Source organism: Haliotis rufescens, unplaced genomic scaffold (genome assembly GCF_023055435.1).
Source record: "Haliotis rufescens isolate VD_foot unplaced genomic scaffold, xgHalRufe1.0.p SCAF_57, whole genome shotgun sequence".
Lineage (NCBI taxonomy): Eukaryota > Metazoa > Mollusca > Gastropoda > Lepetellida > Haliotidae > Haliotis > Haliotis rufescens.
Window position 1 is genome coordinate 150,449 of NW_025964301.1, and position 15,730 is coordinate 166,178.

Genomic DNA, 15,730 nt, shown 5'->3' on the forward strand with positions numbered 1-15,730 from the left:
GAAACGTAAGCGACACGCAGTTGCAGCACGCGAAAAAAGGGAAATTTGTCTGTTTAAGGAAAAACATCCGTCAGCAAGTTTGGAAACCATCAGTAAGCATTATGGCACTGAATTTGGACATACCATAGGAAAATCGACAATTGGTGACATTTTAAGACAAACAGAAGTGGCTAAATCTCCCGGAAAATTCAAATGACTTATCACGATCCCGTGTAGCAAAACACCAGAAGCTGGAAGATGCATTATATCTTTGGTTGTGTGACATGACAAGTCGTCATGTGCCCGTTAATGATGAAATGCTGATAGAGAAAGCTCGGAATTATTGTTTAAAATTCAAACCTCAATATGTGGTAAAGTTCAAACTTCCATGACAGATTTTTTGAAACGTGTATGTCTTGAATAAAGATTGAATGGATGTATCTGTTTGCTCTGTCATCTGTCATGAATTGCATAATTGAAGGGAAGTAACTCTTCCAGTAAGAAGCTGGTTTCAGATATACGGAAATTCGTTTATACGGACGAATTGTGAAATGACGCAAGTGTCCGTATAAACGAGGCATGACTGTACCAACCTTATTTAGTACTTACTATTAGCATGTGATAAGACGAGGTTGTTAAGGCTAAATTAAGATGTTAACCTATCAAAGAATACTACTTAAAATTCACATTATCGTATTCGACGTAATACGCGCCCAGGGCGCTTTCAAAATTAGAAATAGGGGGCTCTCATTAGAATATAATTTTGGTGAGAAAAAAAACAGAGTTGAAAGATTGTAAATTTCATGGTTTATGCTGACAGCCTGAAATGATACAAAAGAAAAGTCTGTGCGTATTATACACGACAGATATATTTTCCAGAATTTAATTGCCCATAATTGAGGGTGCATATAACACATGAGTGCATATTATACACAAATAAATAAGTCTTGTGTACATTGATCAATCGGAAGGGGTGATATTTGGGATTGTTCACTAGCCAATATACTAGCAAAATATCACTGTGGGCACTTATTAGAGCGGAGCGCTTATTATGTCAAATACGGTAATAGGTGGATATCTCAGGGACATGTTTGACATGAAGTTTTCCTGCAGATGAATTCATCTAAGCAGAAGCTAACATTTTCATCTGCTTTTTAAATCTGTTTCAGATTTTCACATCAAGTTGCTGAACACATCATATCAGAGTATAAAGACGTACCTAATTTCTATCTACTGGAATTGCAGTTTTGAATAACTGAGAAGCATCATAAGATGGCGTCTCCTAGCACGGATATAATACAGCCTTGTCCAGACACCAGCATCATCTCTGATCCCCTGTGTGGTACTGAGAACACTGATGCAGTGGACATGACGAGGGATGATAAAGTAGATATTAAGCAACAAACAGGTGATAGCTCTTCAAACTTCCCTAAGGATGGAGAATCTGTTGCCATGGAGACTACAAATCCCTACAGCTACACACAGAGAAAGGAGTTTACGTCAGAGATCTACAAAGTTGAAATTGAAAATCTTCCAAGAAATTATGGATTTGCTGTAAGTCGAACATGATGATGATGATGATTATGATCATAATTATTTATACATGTTATAAGAGGTGAATTATTTGTTCAAACTATCGATATGCTACATTGCCTTACCTAATAACAAACCCGTGAAGATCTGGGGTAGAACAGAGGCGTGTTCAGGAGGGCGGGCGCTCGCAATATTACGCAAGTGCGTGCTGTTGAACACGGCAAACCGCGCAAGCGCACGCGTGTACTCGTGATCGAGTCCGAGAGGTAGTTCGCCTCGTAATCCAAGATGGCTTCGCACATTGAACAAATGTTTGCCTTTGACGAGAATGGAATGGATGTCAAAAGAATAATCTTTTAGACTAGATCTACCATCAAAAAGTTATTTTTGCATTTTCAATATATTGACCCGTGATGATCAGGGAAGACAATAGGTCTTCCGCAACCCATATGTTTACCGTAAGGATCGAGTAATAAGACTCTCTGACTCGGGTGATGCATGTCATCGTATCCCCATTGCACAGACCGATGCTCATGTCCATTGCTGGATTGTCTGGTCCAGCACAGGGACATGTAACTAATAATAAAAATAAACACTTTGTTATCATGAACATCAAAGTATGAACCCATCAAACTTGTGATGAAATTAAATGTGTGAACCTATGACACTTGTGGACAGGGCTGTTTTGATCCCCGGCGACGCCCTTTTGGATGCTGTGCCGCGAGAGCAAGTACGCGCCTCCCGTTCAGAAAGGCGTGATATTGTCTCACTGTACTCTCGCGCGGTTGCTCGCCCTCCTGAACATACCTCAGGTCTTCAGCAGCCCATGCTTGCCGTAAAAGGCGACAATACCAATACAATATAACAATACCCAGAAGAAAGTTCCGAAAATCAATATTGGACAGTGATACAGGAGACGCTCTTTACTACAGCACACTGGGAATGTCCTGGTTGTAATAGGTCTTCAGCAACCCATGCTTGCCAAACAGCTTGTCGTAAGAGGCGACTAACGGGATCGGGTGGTAAGGATCGCTGACTTGGTTGATGCATGTCATCGATCCCAATTCCTTAGATAGATTCTCATGATATCAATCACTGGATTGTCTGGTCCAGACTCGATTATTTACAGACTGCTGTCATGTAGCTGGAATATTGCTGAGTGCGGCGTTAAACAACAAATCAACAAACACAGAGCTTGATATAGGCAACTTGATTCCAGGTCCCAAAGTTGAAACATAGATGCATAAACTCGTATAAATAGGTAAAATCTCATAACAACTCCCAAATTGGAAGACGAGTCGGCTAGTAGCTGCATATTACAACAGTTGCAGAGAAGACCACAGTGCTACCTCATGTGATTTTCGATCGTGAACGTTGATACAACTCAATCTCGTTAATCTGACACAGTGATCAGCATGTTTTGACATGTGTGTTTAATGCAAGACAAGTTGGCTTGTAGCTGCATATTACAATAGTTGCAGAGATAACCACAATTCAAACTTGTTTATCCGACTTACTTGTCAATCCGACATAATCATATGCAACCAACCATGTCGGATTAACGTGACTTGATTGTATCGGTCATTTATGTCAGTTCTTGTAATTATTCTCCAATATTTGCTCTTGTTTCAGCAACTGAAGAAGAGGTTGTCCACGGCACTCAAGCTGAATCCACACAAAATCAAGGCGATGCCAAAGACAAACTTTGCCTTTGTTACATTTAAGTAAGTTACTTCCAGATGTGTGATTTTCACTGAAGATATTATCAATCAATTTGATTCGTATCTAAGTTTGAGTACCATATTTCTAGATATAATCCTCAGCTGATACTGTTGTTGCCTCAGCTCTCTAAGTTTTTTTAGTTTTTTGTTAGGAGCCAAGCAGCACCTAACGTGAATATTTAAGGAGCCAAACCTATCTTAAACAGATATTGTCGCCAGTTTTGTTTGCTTTTAGGTATGTGGTGAGCAGTAGATAAATTTAGGTCGCCATTCATAGATGTTAGTTGCATTTTGCCACCACTACTTCGAGGGCTGAGCGGACACTGTTCTGGGCAGTTTCATTGTTTTGGTAGAATTGGTCTTCAGCAACCCATGCTTGTCACAAAAAGGCGACTATGTTTGTCGTAGGAGGCGACTAACGGGATCGGGTGGTCAGGCTCGCCGACTTGGTTGATGCATGTCATCGTATCCCAATTGCGTGGATTGATGCTCATGATGTCAATCACTGGATTGTCTGGTCCAGACTCGATTATTTACAGACCGCCGTCATATAGCTGGAATATTGCTAAGTGCAGCATTAAACACCAAACATTGTTTTTACTTCTATCACATTCATGACAAACAAGTAACAGGAATATCAATGGACTCAGGCTGTAAAGCCCGAGAAAGCTGCTTTCTGATTGGCTGATGTCGACTTCTTGTTTGCCATTTCAGTGGTCGGTCAAAATTCGCGAAAGGTCATTCTGACGTGACCTGTAATGGGATGACCTCAGATCTTTATTTTGCAGCAGTGAGAACTCAGATCTGATTATAATGAGATTGGGATCTGCACAATGTCATTGTATCATGATCAGTCAGAAGGATCTGCTTTGTACAAAAACTAAGCCCTAGGTTTGCTGAGACATCTCTGGTTTTTTAACAATTTATGAAAAGGTCCCTTGGATAATGATTAGAAGATTATGAGTGAATGTATGATACTTAATGATTGTCCCATAGAAATGCAGAAGATCGGGATGCGGCCTTGACAGGGATAGAAGGTCATGTGTGGAAGGGCAAGGTCCTCCGTGTCAGGGTAAGTGATTGGTTCAGCTTTGGCATTTTTTGTTCGTTTGTTGTGTAACGCCGCACTCAGCAATATTCCAGCTGTATGACGGCAGTCTGTGAATAATCACAAATTTGGGTCAGACAGTTCAGTGATTGACATCATGAGCATCGATCCATGCAATTGATTCAGCAAGCCTGACCACCTGATCCTGTTAGTCGCCTCTGACGACAAGCATGGGTTGATGAAGAGCTATTCTAACCCGGAATCTTCACGGGACGGGATGGGATTTTTATACTAAGCAGGGATTCCAGTGACAACACTCAAATCACTTTGGCTTAAAAATATCTGACCCAAGTGAGAAAACTATCAAACTCACTATTCAGATTTGATTATTTACAGGCCATTGTCATATATTGCTGATCAGGCATTAACCAACAAACACTTTTCTTCTTCAGAAAGCCCAGCCAGCAGCTGATCCTCTCCTGAAGAAAAGGAAGTTGCAAGAAGGTCAGTTCAGCATCCTGTTTACACCCTGTTACTAAGGGCCCACACACAAGATTACTATACTATGTTTTAAACCCAGCATAAGTCTGGACTAGTACAACAAATATTGAAAACTCTCAACATCCCTTGGCTAATTCAACGACATTACATGTAGAGATGATAGATCAGTGAGAGGAGCTTGTGCACACTCGATGACCCCAGCAACCTTGTTGCTAGTCTGTTGTCACAGGGTGTTGTTTCGCCAGCGTGTCTTGCAACAAAATTTAACAAATTATGTCATAGGGTATTGTGACATGATTGTAAACTTTGTGGTGCAGGGTCCCTTTCCACAAGGGGATTGTAGCACAACGACAGTTGTAAGTCTATGTTTAAGCATTGGAGTTACTATGACCTTAACGCTACAATAGCTTTGTGGAACAGATGCCTGAATTCTAAAGGTAGGCCGTTGTATGGTATAACATTAATACGTGTCAGCTTTTGACGTGTTTGAAGTATTCTATTAAACTCATTTGGATTATGCTGTGGATCGCGTAGATGTATGCCTATTTACACACACCAGTGAATTTTTAAAAAAAGTTATAAACAGCAAGTAATAAGTAAAATATTAAACTTGCTTCCGTTTATGAAACTCGTGAATAGTTCCCTCGTCAGATACCATAACTGTCCACTCGTTTCATGAAATTGGTGTTACACAGGAGCTAGTTTAGTATTCTTTATTTATCAAGCCCTTGTCATGGCCTGCTATTCAGTGTACAGCTGGTGTTTCAGAGCAGCAGGGAGGCAAGAGGCCACGAGTGGAGGAGGAGGATGACACGCCCTCTAGTGTCAGGTAGGGACATGTCAATGCATTTGTCACTATGCTTGTCGTAAGAGGCGACTAACGGGATCGGGTGGTCAGGCACGCTGACTTGGTTTAAGCATGTCATCGATCCCAATTGCGTGGATCGATGCCCATGATATCAGTCATTGGATTGTCTGGTCCAGACTCAATTATTTACAGACTGCCATCATATAGCTGGAATATTGCTGAGTGCGGCGTTAAACAACAAATTAACCAACCAACCATGCACTTGTCCATACATTCAATACATGGACCCATTAGGATTCAGGGTGAACCATATCCCCCAGAAACCTCTGCTTGTCATAAGAGGCAACTTCTTGAATCTTTGGCCAATCTCGGTGACTTGGTTGATGCATGTCAGCATATCCCAATTGGATTGATGCTCATTGTGTCTATCATTAGATTTCGTTTTCTAGATTCTATAAGATTGCCGTATAACTGTAATTTTGCTTAGTTTGGCATTATGAAACTAACAAACAACAAAAACATGCAATGCAAGTTTGAAGATCACTTAGAGGGCATGGGTATCCCAGTTGTCCAAAGATCGCGATTTGCTGTGCGTCCTTTGGGCACGCCAGAAACCTATAATTGTGGGTTTGAATCCCAGTTCGCTCCGATCATGTTTCTAGGTTTGTCAGCACCATATCTGTGCTCTTGGGTTTCACCGAAGTGGTAAACGTCTGAGACCTGCATCACTTCGGGCTTTCCTACCACATTAAGCTGACACGCCTTGATATAACTGGAATACTGTTAAAAGCGGCGTTAAACCCAACTCACTCACTCACTCACTTGATGATCAGTTTGTAATTTCATACAGGTGATAGAAATTAGTTACATTTAGAGTAATGCACATGCCCTTTCTGTAAAAGTGTAACATGAGTACGACCAATCCAAATGATGGCAGTGTATTGTTTGCTTCCTTGCCTGAGATCGATGACACTTGACAGGCTTGCTGATTGGCTGTTCAGAGTGCCATTTGGCCGCATTGCGCAATATATTGTAACATTCATGGCAGGTCGTACTCGCTGCACAAAACGTATGGTTTCCGTTTGATATTGCTTAGCAACGGCAAATGCATTAAGCATGGTTGGAAATACATTTGCATTCTTAATTTGGGACAAAACACCATTTTTGGCCAATAATTTGGAAAAGTAAACTTTGTCTCCAGATAAGTGTTCGTTTTACTGTTTACTTGTCCTGAGACAAGTTCACAAATGTGATATTGTCCCATTCCTTGTATCAGCATTGGTGTCCCCCCACCCCCACCCCCCACCTCCATCCCCCACCTCCATCCCGCACCTCTTATGGAATAGTTTTCCCTGTCATGCTTTCATACAAACCTGACCGCCTCCATGGTCTATAGGTAGAGCGGCCGCCCGGAGAGTGGAAGGTATGGGGTTCCATCCCCGCCCGCCTCATACCAAAAGACGTTAAAAGATGGTACTTGTTGTTACCTTGTCTGGCGCTCGGCATTAAGGGGCTAAAACAAGGACTGGTCGGCTCGGAGTCAGTATACTGTGTCTGAGTGGGGTATTCATGTTAAACTGCGGTATGGTATGTCAGTGGGCTAGCACAATAAATGGGCAGCAGTCCGGACTAGTACAAGCAGCCACACGTCATGCATGTCGCTATATAAGTGCAATAATCTTGGACGTGACGATAAACCTGATTTCACCTCACCTCATACAAACCTGCTGAAAAGAGGATTGGATGGTCACAGTGTTTGACCTGCTTTGTGTCATCCTGCTCTGATGGCATGGATTGTTGCTCATGCATGACTTGAAGATAAGGGTCAGGTCTTTAATTACAAGGATGGAGTTTTTTTATGCAGTAACGTATTGAAAATAATGACCCTTCCCCCAATGCTAGTCATATTTTTGGATGACCCTGGCCATGTCCTTGTACATTTTTTGTCATGACGCTCCCTGAAAAGACAAAATACAAAAGCACTTTTTATTTTATAATAGAATGTTAATTTTTTACCATCCCAAATTATGTGTAATATTTTTTATGACCCTCCTTTAGGGTCACATTTTTTGGTGACCCTCCACTGATTCCCTCTGCCCACCCTGTAGTTGGTTTGTTGTTTTACGCCGCACTCCGCAATATTCCAGCTATATGACGGCGGTCTGTAAATAATCGAGTCTGGACCAGACAAGCCAGTGATTGATATCATGAGCATTGATCCATGCAATTGGGATCGATGACATGCATCAATCAAGTCAGCGAGCCTGACCACCCGATCCCGTTAGTCGCCTCTTATGACAAGCATAGTCGCCTTTTACGGCAAGCATGGGTTGCTGAAGACCTATTCTATCCTGGATCTTTACGGGACCGGTTTGAACATGGTTCCACTAGTCTGGTTAGTGAAAGTGGAGATTAATGAAAATAAGATTAACTTCTTACCCTGCAATGGTGTGCCTGCCAATCATTAGTTGCAGGCCATTGGCATAATTGACATTCAACAGTCCGTCTCTCATTTGCTGACATCTGTTGTAGACTCCTCAAGTGTGTTGCCCCCTACTGGGGAGTTCCTTATGAAGAACAGCTGAAGGTCAGTCAGAGCTTAGCGCCATTTCTTAAAAAATACGAGGATGTTATGGCTGTTAAATCTCATATATTCTTTGATCTTTGACAATACTTGTAGTATAACACATCCATAAGGCTAAAAAAAATAATAGACTTGGTTCTCGGGTGCCACCCGCATCATAAAGTCTGCCGCATGATTTGTTTTTATTTCCATTTTTTTTAAAATTATAAAAATCCTAATACTTAAACACAATGTACCAAAAAAATTTGAAACAGTAACGAAATGTGCAATGAACTTTATGATTATGTGGGCAGTGCCTGAGAACCAAGACTATTATTTTTTTTTAGCCTAATGTAACATTGGTATCTGTTTAAACTATTTTTCTTATGTGTGATGCTGTTTCACCATTCTCTTTCTGATTAAATCCTCCTTGGGGCACTTATTGCATTTTCCTTGCTCAAGAAAATCTACATGACATAGTTGTAACCATTTTCCTTAATAAAAAATGTTACCACACAAAAAACTTCGTTTTTGTATGATATACGACCACCCTTACGGGGCCTCACCCCCAACGGCGCCTCACGCCAGGGGGAGCAAGTCTCACCCAAATCACTTTCCTTATGTCATCTGTAAGAGACAGACGTGTTGATTTTTCACACAAGACAAAAATAAGAGAAATCTATCTTTCGACAAGAACCATGGCTGACCAAACTGTATGTATGGTACATTTCTTTCATTGCAAAGGCGTAATACCTCGCAATGTGAAGTTATAGAGTTGTAATAATACGCCACGTGCACGGTACCTTTGAATTCAAATGGCCGTTATGGCGTCCATATTGTAGTTCCACGGGCTGATACATGTAACACCAAGGCCATTAAGAAACGGCTTGGGGTTTTGTTATATCATACAGCATTGGTCTACAATTTTTTCCTTTACAAAACCCAAGGTGGTGTGTTAATTCATAAACTACACTTACCTTTTTTACGGGTTTTTACACCTTAGCGCGTAACACGCCCCTTTGGTGTTATAATTATACTACGACATTGGCTATTAGTATCGCGTTGCAAATCGCATTCTACATTACGCCTTTGCTTCTAGTTTCACAATTTATGCACGTATCTTTCCGATCTTTATATCGCACTGATACACGTTGATACCCTTCCCGCCTACCTCAGAAATTACGGTCTTGTTTACAAGACCTTCAAACTGTGTACGGGTTGTTCTAAGACAGGCGCGAACGCTGCCTAATATGTCTGGCGGAGGACATTGCCTTTACCCCCCGGGGCCCCCAAAAAGAGACAAGTTGACTTGTTCCACTTTAAAGAGGTCTATTAAAGGCAGGGGTAGATATCAGATCTACTAAGACATCCCCCCCACCCTCCCCATCTAAAAAGGGTAAAAAAGCTGCCGAGATTGTCTCCCCCGCTCCCTCTCCGGGGGCCGGGGGAGAAGGCTCGAGGGTCCCCGTAGTAAGCACTGCACCCTCTCCTGCACTGTCTTTGGCAGACTTTTCTGCGTTACTTAAGTGGCAGATGGCGTCGATGATGGAGGAGGTAAAGTCTCAGCTCCGAGAGGAGATGCGGACCGAGCCTTCCCCGTTGTCGGCGCCGGACGCGGCTTCGAGACCTTGTGATATGCCCGGCGTCGGCCGAGGCAGGCCACTTGGTCTCGGGGACGATCTCAGACCGGGCTTCGGCGCCGGCTCGAGGTCGCTCCCCAGCGGAGGGGTGGCGGGCGCCGGCCCGTGCACTACCGACGCACAATTTTTCCCTAGCGAAGCCAGACGCCTCTTCCGAGGCCGAGGCGTTCACTAGTGGATTCGTAGCCCGGAGCCAGGGGGGTTCCCTTGGTCTCGGGGACGATCCGAGACCGGGCTCCGGCTCCGGCTCCAGCTCGAAGTCGCTCCCCAGCGTAGTGGTGGCGGGCACCGGCCCGTGCACTACCGACGCACAATTTTCCCTAGCGGAGCCAGACGCTTCTTCCGAGGCCGAGGCTTCCACTAGTGGATACCTAGCCCGGAGCCAGGTCGGTTCCCTTTGTCTCGGGGACGATCCGAGACCGAGCTTCGGCTCTGGCTCGAGGTCACTCCCCAGCGGAGGGGTGGCGGGCGCCGGCCCGTGCACTACCGACGCACAATTTTCCCTAGCGGAGCCAGACGCCTCTTCCGAGGCCAAGGCTTTCACTAGTGGATACCTAGAGACACGTGCGGGACAAGATTGTCCAGGTACTGCCTCAGGTGGCTGCGCCCATGCCAGAGTCGGAGACACCCAGCTTGACTAAGGTCAAGCAGGGCCGGCGGTTGCCCCCCCTTTCCCGTGTGCGGTGCGGAGTTGAAGGCTGCTTACATATGCTTTGAGGAGCAATATCATAATGCATGCCAACAGCTCCGTGTGTCCGTACACTCCGCGTATCTGTCGGCTGTACAGAGGGAGTTAGCCGGAGAGGGGCCGTCCGACTCTTCGGAGTTGGCCTCGCAACTAACGGAAGTTCAGTTATCTTGCGCGGGACGCTATTCGTAGCTGTGCCTCGCAGATGATGTGCGCTGTTATGGGCATGCGCAGGCGGTGGATGTCGGTATCTAAATACTCGACTTACACACGCCAAGACCTACTTGCTTTGCCGTATAAGAGGGTGCCACCCTCTTCCCTGGGGCTCAGCAGGTGGTCCGGGAGGCTGCTCAATTGTATACTTCCATCAAAGACTCATAAGGCCTTGTTGGAGGTACCAAGCATTAAAACCGCGTAAGCGGGCCTCTCCAATTGTCCCCTCCTACGCTAACGCACGGGTCAGACGTCCACACCTGCTTGGAAGCCGCCGCTTCCTTCAGGTATAAGGGCGCCGGGAGGAGCAAGAGAGGCACGGGCCGGGGCAAGGCAGCTGGTCGAGGCCAACAGCTTTTTCGCGGGGCTGGGAACGATGGGTTCCCATTAGCGCCCGAAGAGCCCCGGGTCATCCCACAGTCGCAAGTTATCGAACTGCCAATTCCTGAAGGAATGGGAGACAGTTACATCACAATCCCCGGACCCCGTCCATTTTAAGGGATGGCCATTTGCCTCGGTGGAAAACTCATCCGCTCCTCCACTTTTCCGGGATAAAGCACACTCCGGTACCTGCTACCCGAGAGAAGGCGGAATTCCTCCGTGCCGAGGTCGACGCACTTCTTATGAAAGCTGCGATCAAACCTGGTCCCGAGGGACAGGAAAGCGAGGGCTTCTACTCGACTTGTTTCCTAGTCACCAAACAGTGATCTCAACTGTCGAGACAGGCGTATTTTAAGTCTATTGACGTTAGCCATTCTCCTATCTCCACATACCAATACACCCCGAGTTCAAGAAATACCTGAGGTTTTCTTTCGACGGGAGGTGTTATCAGTTCAGGGTTCTACCATTCGGGATCTCCACGGCCCCGAGGGTGTTCACCAAGCCCAAGTGGCCAGGTCAAAAGGTCGGTTCTGCCATCCGTACCTCGACGACTGGTTACTAAGAGCTCTATTGCAATCCCTGAGTCAGATAGCTACACAACAAGTGATAGATATTCTGATCACTCTAGGGTGGATGGTCAATCTCAAGAAGTCAGATCTGAGCCCCACTCAGAATCTAGTCTTCCTAGTGGCTAATTTCAACACGGTGAGAGGACGTGTATCTCTGTCACAAGATATCAAGTCCCTTAAGCGCAAGTCACACTGCTCGTACATGGCTCCAGTTACTGGACAACATGGCGGCGACAGTGGATTTGGTCTGGCGGGCGCGCTTGAGAATGAGTCCCATTCAACAAGCACTCCGTCGACTTTGGGCGAACTCGGAAGATCTCGAGACTGTGCTCGAGACTCCGTAGTGGCTCATTACACACCTCCAGTGGTGGACCGAGGTCGGGAATCACTCCCGTTCCATCTCTCACAGTTCAAACAGACGCGTCACTCTCCGGCTGGGGAGGCATTCTGAATGATCACACTGCCTCGGGACTATGGTCCCAGCAGGAGATCAAACTGCATACCAATGTGCTAGAACTGAGAGCGGTCAGGTTGGTGTTCCAACACTTCCTGGATCTGCTTCGTGGCCAAGTGGTTCGTCTAGAGATGGACAACCAAACGGCGATGACTTACATCGGGAAGCAGGGGGGAACGGCGTCTCCGTCGCTTCGACGAAAGACGTGGCAGTTCCTACTATAGTGCGACTCTCACGATATCAGGGTGCTACCTGTTTATCTCCCAGTGGTGGACAACGTCCGTGCGGACGCTCTGTCTTGCCGGATCCTCGCTCCTCACGAGTGGAGGCTCGACCCGGGGATATTCGGGATTTTCTCCCTGTTATACAGGTCGTTACAGGTGGATCTGTTTGCGTCTGGGTTGAATAACCAGACACCAACGTTCTGCTCCCGAGTCCACGACCCGAGGTCGGTGGCACCGGACGCCTTTCAGCTAGATTGGAAGGACAGTTCTGTGGGCATTCTCCCCAGTACCTCTGATTTCCAAGGTCCTGTCTCAGCTAGGCACTCAGCCTGCGCAACTAATTGTGCTCCTGGCACCTCTTTAGTCGGCGCATAGTGGGTTTCCAGTAATACTCAGGTTTCTGGCTCAGCCTCCTGTTATATTACCTTTACGACCGGACCTCCTATCCCAGAACGGGGCCCTCCACCCGAATCTCAGGATTCAATGGGTGGCTTGGCCACTGTCAGGAATCGCCTCCAGAAGAGCGGTATTCCTGCACGAGTTGCAGACACAATACTGGCTTCGCGGAGGGATTCTACAAACGTTCAGTACGATAGATAGGCCTGCTATGCGCCCTGGTGTGTCGATAGAGGGATTGCAGATCTTTTTTCTGCAGATCTCGTATCCGTGCTTGAGTTTCTCCAGTCGCGACTAGATGACGGCCTGGCCGCATCAACAGTCCGAGGGTACTCTACAGCTATCGCAGCTTTTCACGTCCCTGTCGACGGGGCACTTCTGGGTGCACACCCATTAGTGCAGCGCTTTGTAGCAGGTGTGGACAGGATCCGACCGCCAGTCCGGCGGATCAGTCCCCCTTGGGACTTGTCAATCATTCTCGATTGGCTGTCCGGTCCTTCCTTTCGGGATCTGTCGTCTCTCTCTCTTCAGCTGTTGAGCTGGGAGACGGCGTTCCTTGTGGTGGTAACGTCCGGCAGACGGGTAGGCGACATTCGTGTTATGTCAGCCGATCCCAAAATAACTGTCTTCTATGGGGTCGATAAATATCACCGGGACAGTCAGTTTTCGTCTACCGGACTATTACCGTCCTAGGGTCGCACACGATTCCACGTGAACGGCTCCTATTGAGCTACCTGCTCTTTCACAGCCTTCCTCGTCGGGGACCACTGCAAGACATGCTCATGTCTTGGATGTCCGCACGACTCTCAAGGCCTATATCAGCAGAAATATGGGTGTCCGTAAGGATAACCAACTATTTTGCTGTTACTGCGGTAGGAAGGTTGGCTCACCTGCGAGTAAACAATCTATCTCGAGGTGGATAGTTTCAACCATTTGTACAGCGTATACGCTTACAGGCAGGGACCCCCCTACCAGGTTGAAGGCTCATTAGGTTAGAGCAGTGGCTGCGTCAAAAGCGTACGCCGCGGCTCTGCCCATTGAGCAGATCTGCTCCGCGGCTATTTGGAGCCAGCCGAGCACGATTCATCAAACCTTACCAACTCGACAAACACTCAAGCGAGCGTACTCGGTTTGGCCAGTCAGTTCTCCGAACAGGGCAAAGTTCTAATCTCTAGCTGATTGAGCATTCGAGATTTTAGACAGTCTTCCGGTTATACTGCTCAGTAATGGTCCGGATTTTATCTTCTGCGGTCGATAAATATCAGTCCTTACTACTCGATAATATTCGTATTTTGCGCACGCACTCCTTCGATCCTCGGGGACCCTCTGGCCTAGCTCAGCGCTGGTTATGGTCTCTCGTGATCTACGCCCTTATATCACTTGTTAAAAAAAAAGTGGGGGGGGGGGGTGTGGGAGGTGTTTCGAGTTCTCAACTTATGACAAGCCGCAAAAACAGGCTTTATCATAATATATGGTCGACCACGCCCTGTCTCTAGCCCCCGCCTTTCGACGGTGGTGCCTCACGATAAGGTTGGTTCCATTTATTGAACTCAATATTTTATACTGTTGAATAATCAAATACGATGTATTTATTTACGCCTGTTGCTGACGGATGCCACTTCCTAGATTATCTTTGGGAGTCTGTCTTGATGCAATAAGTGCCCCAAGGAGGATTTAATCAGAAAGAGAATTTTACAAACCTGTAGAGGTTATGAATTCTCTGATGAAATCCTCCTTGGGGCACGGCCACCCACCTCCCCACATTCCGTCAGCATTTGACATATGGAAAGTGATTTGGGTGAGAGTTGCTCCCCCTGGCGTGAGGCGCCGTTGGGGGTGAGGCCCCGTAAGGGTGGTCGTATATCATACAAAAACGAAGTTTTTTGTGTGGTAACATTTTTTATTAAGGAAAATGGTTACAACTATGTCATGTAGATTTTCTTGAGCAAGGAAAATGCAATAAGTGCCCCAAGGAGGATTTCATCAGAGAATTCATAACCTCTACAGGTTTGTAAAAGTTTTGTACATAGTATATCCTAATACACATGCCTGTTGGAGGAGTAGTGTTGCTTGGCACAGTTGGTGCACTAGTTGAAATGAGGTTTGAATCAGATATACCTCATATATGATTCTTGGCCTGTCAGCGCCATGTGAACCAAAATGTGAAGCACGTTCTTGGCCTGTCTGCACCATGTGAACCAAAACGTGAAGCACGTTCTTGGCCTGTCTGCACCATGTGAACCAAAATGTGAAGCACGTTCTTGGCCTGTCAGTACCATGTGAACCAAAATGTGAAGCATGTTCTTGGCCTGTCTGCACCATGTGAACCAAAACGTGAAGCACATTCTTGGCCTGTCTGCGCCATGGGAAGCAAAATGTGAAGCACATTCTTGGCCTGTCAGTACCATGTGAACCAAAATGTGAAACACATTCTTGGTCTGTCTGCACATTCTTGGCCTGTCTGCACATTCTTGGCCTGTCAGTACCATGTGAACCAAAATGTGAAGCAAGTTCTTGGCCTGTCATCACCATGTGAACCAAAATGCGAAGCACATTCTTGATGCCCACCTGTGATTTCACTCAATATTTTAAGGTTTGACACTGTAGCATTGTACAAGATGAACGTTTGTCATAAAACCAAATGTTTGTATCTTTAGTGCAAATATTTCTTTTCGGACCTACCCGAATTTTGCATGTATATATGTAATCTATATATGGGTATATGTATTTAAGCTCCCTGCTATCAATATTGGACATGCGTCTTAGTGTAATGTCAATATGAAACCAATCAATACTCATGATAATGTTCCAGAGGAAGCAAGCAGATATTGTAGATGTCCTGAAGTGGATGGGCAAAAATGGAGAGCCTGGAGATTTCTTCAAAAAACAGAGGTAGTTCATGTACATCATATCAAGAATTCAGTATCTAGGCTGGGGAATAAATGCTCCACAGTACCCCTTGGTGCCAACATGCACTTGGGGCACAGGTGACCCAGTCGTCCTAGGCCCCAC

General features: G+C 45.7%; 1 protein-coding gene across 3 annotated transcripts in view; it reads left to right on the forward strand.

The window, feature by feature from the left end:
* The window catches only part of LOC124137837 (tRNA (uracil-5-)-methyltransferase homolog A-like), a 36,002-nt gene that overhangs the window by 1,800 nt on the left and 18,472 nt on the right, over nucleotides 1–15,730 (forward strand). For 2 of the 3 annotated variants that reach the window (XM_048385286.1, XM_048385287.1), the window contains exons 2-8: nucleotides 1,149–1,533; nucleotides 3,145–3,236; nucleotides 4,230–4,305; nucleotides 4,734–4,785; nucleotides 5,551–5,611; nucleotides 8,123–8,177; nucleotides 15,531–15,610. In XM_048385286.1, coding sequence (XP_048241243.1) covers nucleotides 1,252–1,533; nucleotides 3,145–3,236; nucleotides 4,230–4,305; nucleotides 4,734–4,785; nucleotides 5,551–5,611; nucleotides 8,123–8,177; nucleotides 15,531–15,610 — 698 coding nt within the window. In that variant the 5' untranslated portion in view covers nucleotides 1,149–1,251. Of the gene's footprint in view, nucleotides 1–1,148; nucleotides 1,534–3,144; nucleotides 3,237–4,229; nucleotides 4,306–4,733; nucleotides 4,786–5,082; nucleotides 5,220–5,550; nucleotides 5,612–8,122; nucleotides 8,178–15,530; nucleotides 15,611–15,730 lie in introns of those variants that run through there. The other variant, XM_048385288.1, reaches the window with a different exon arrangement.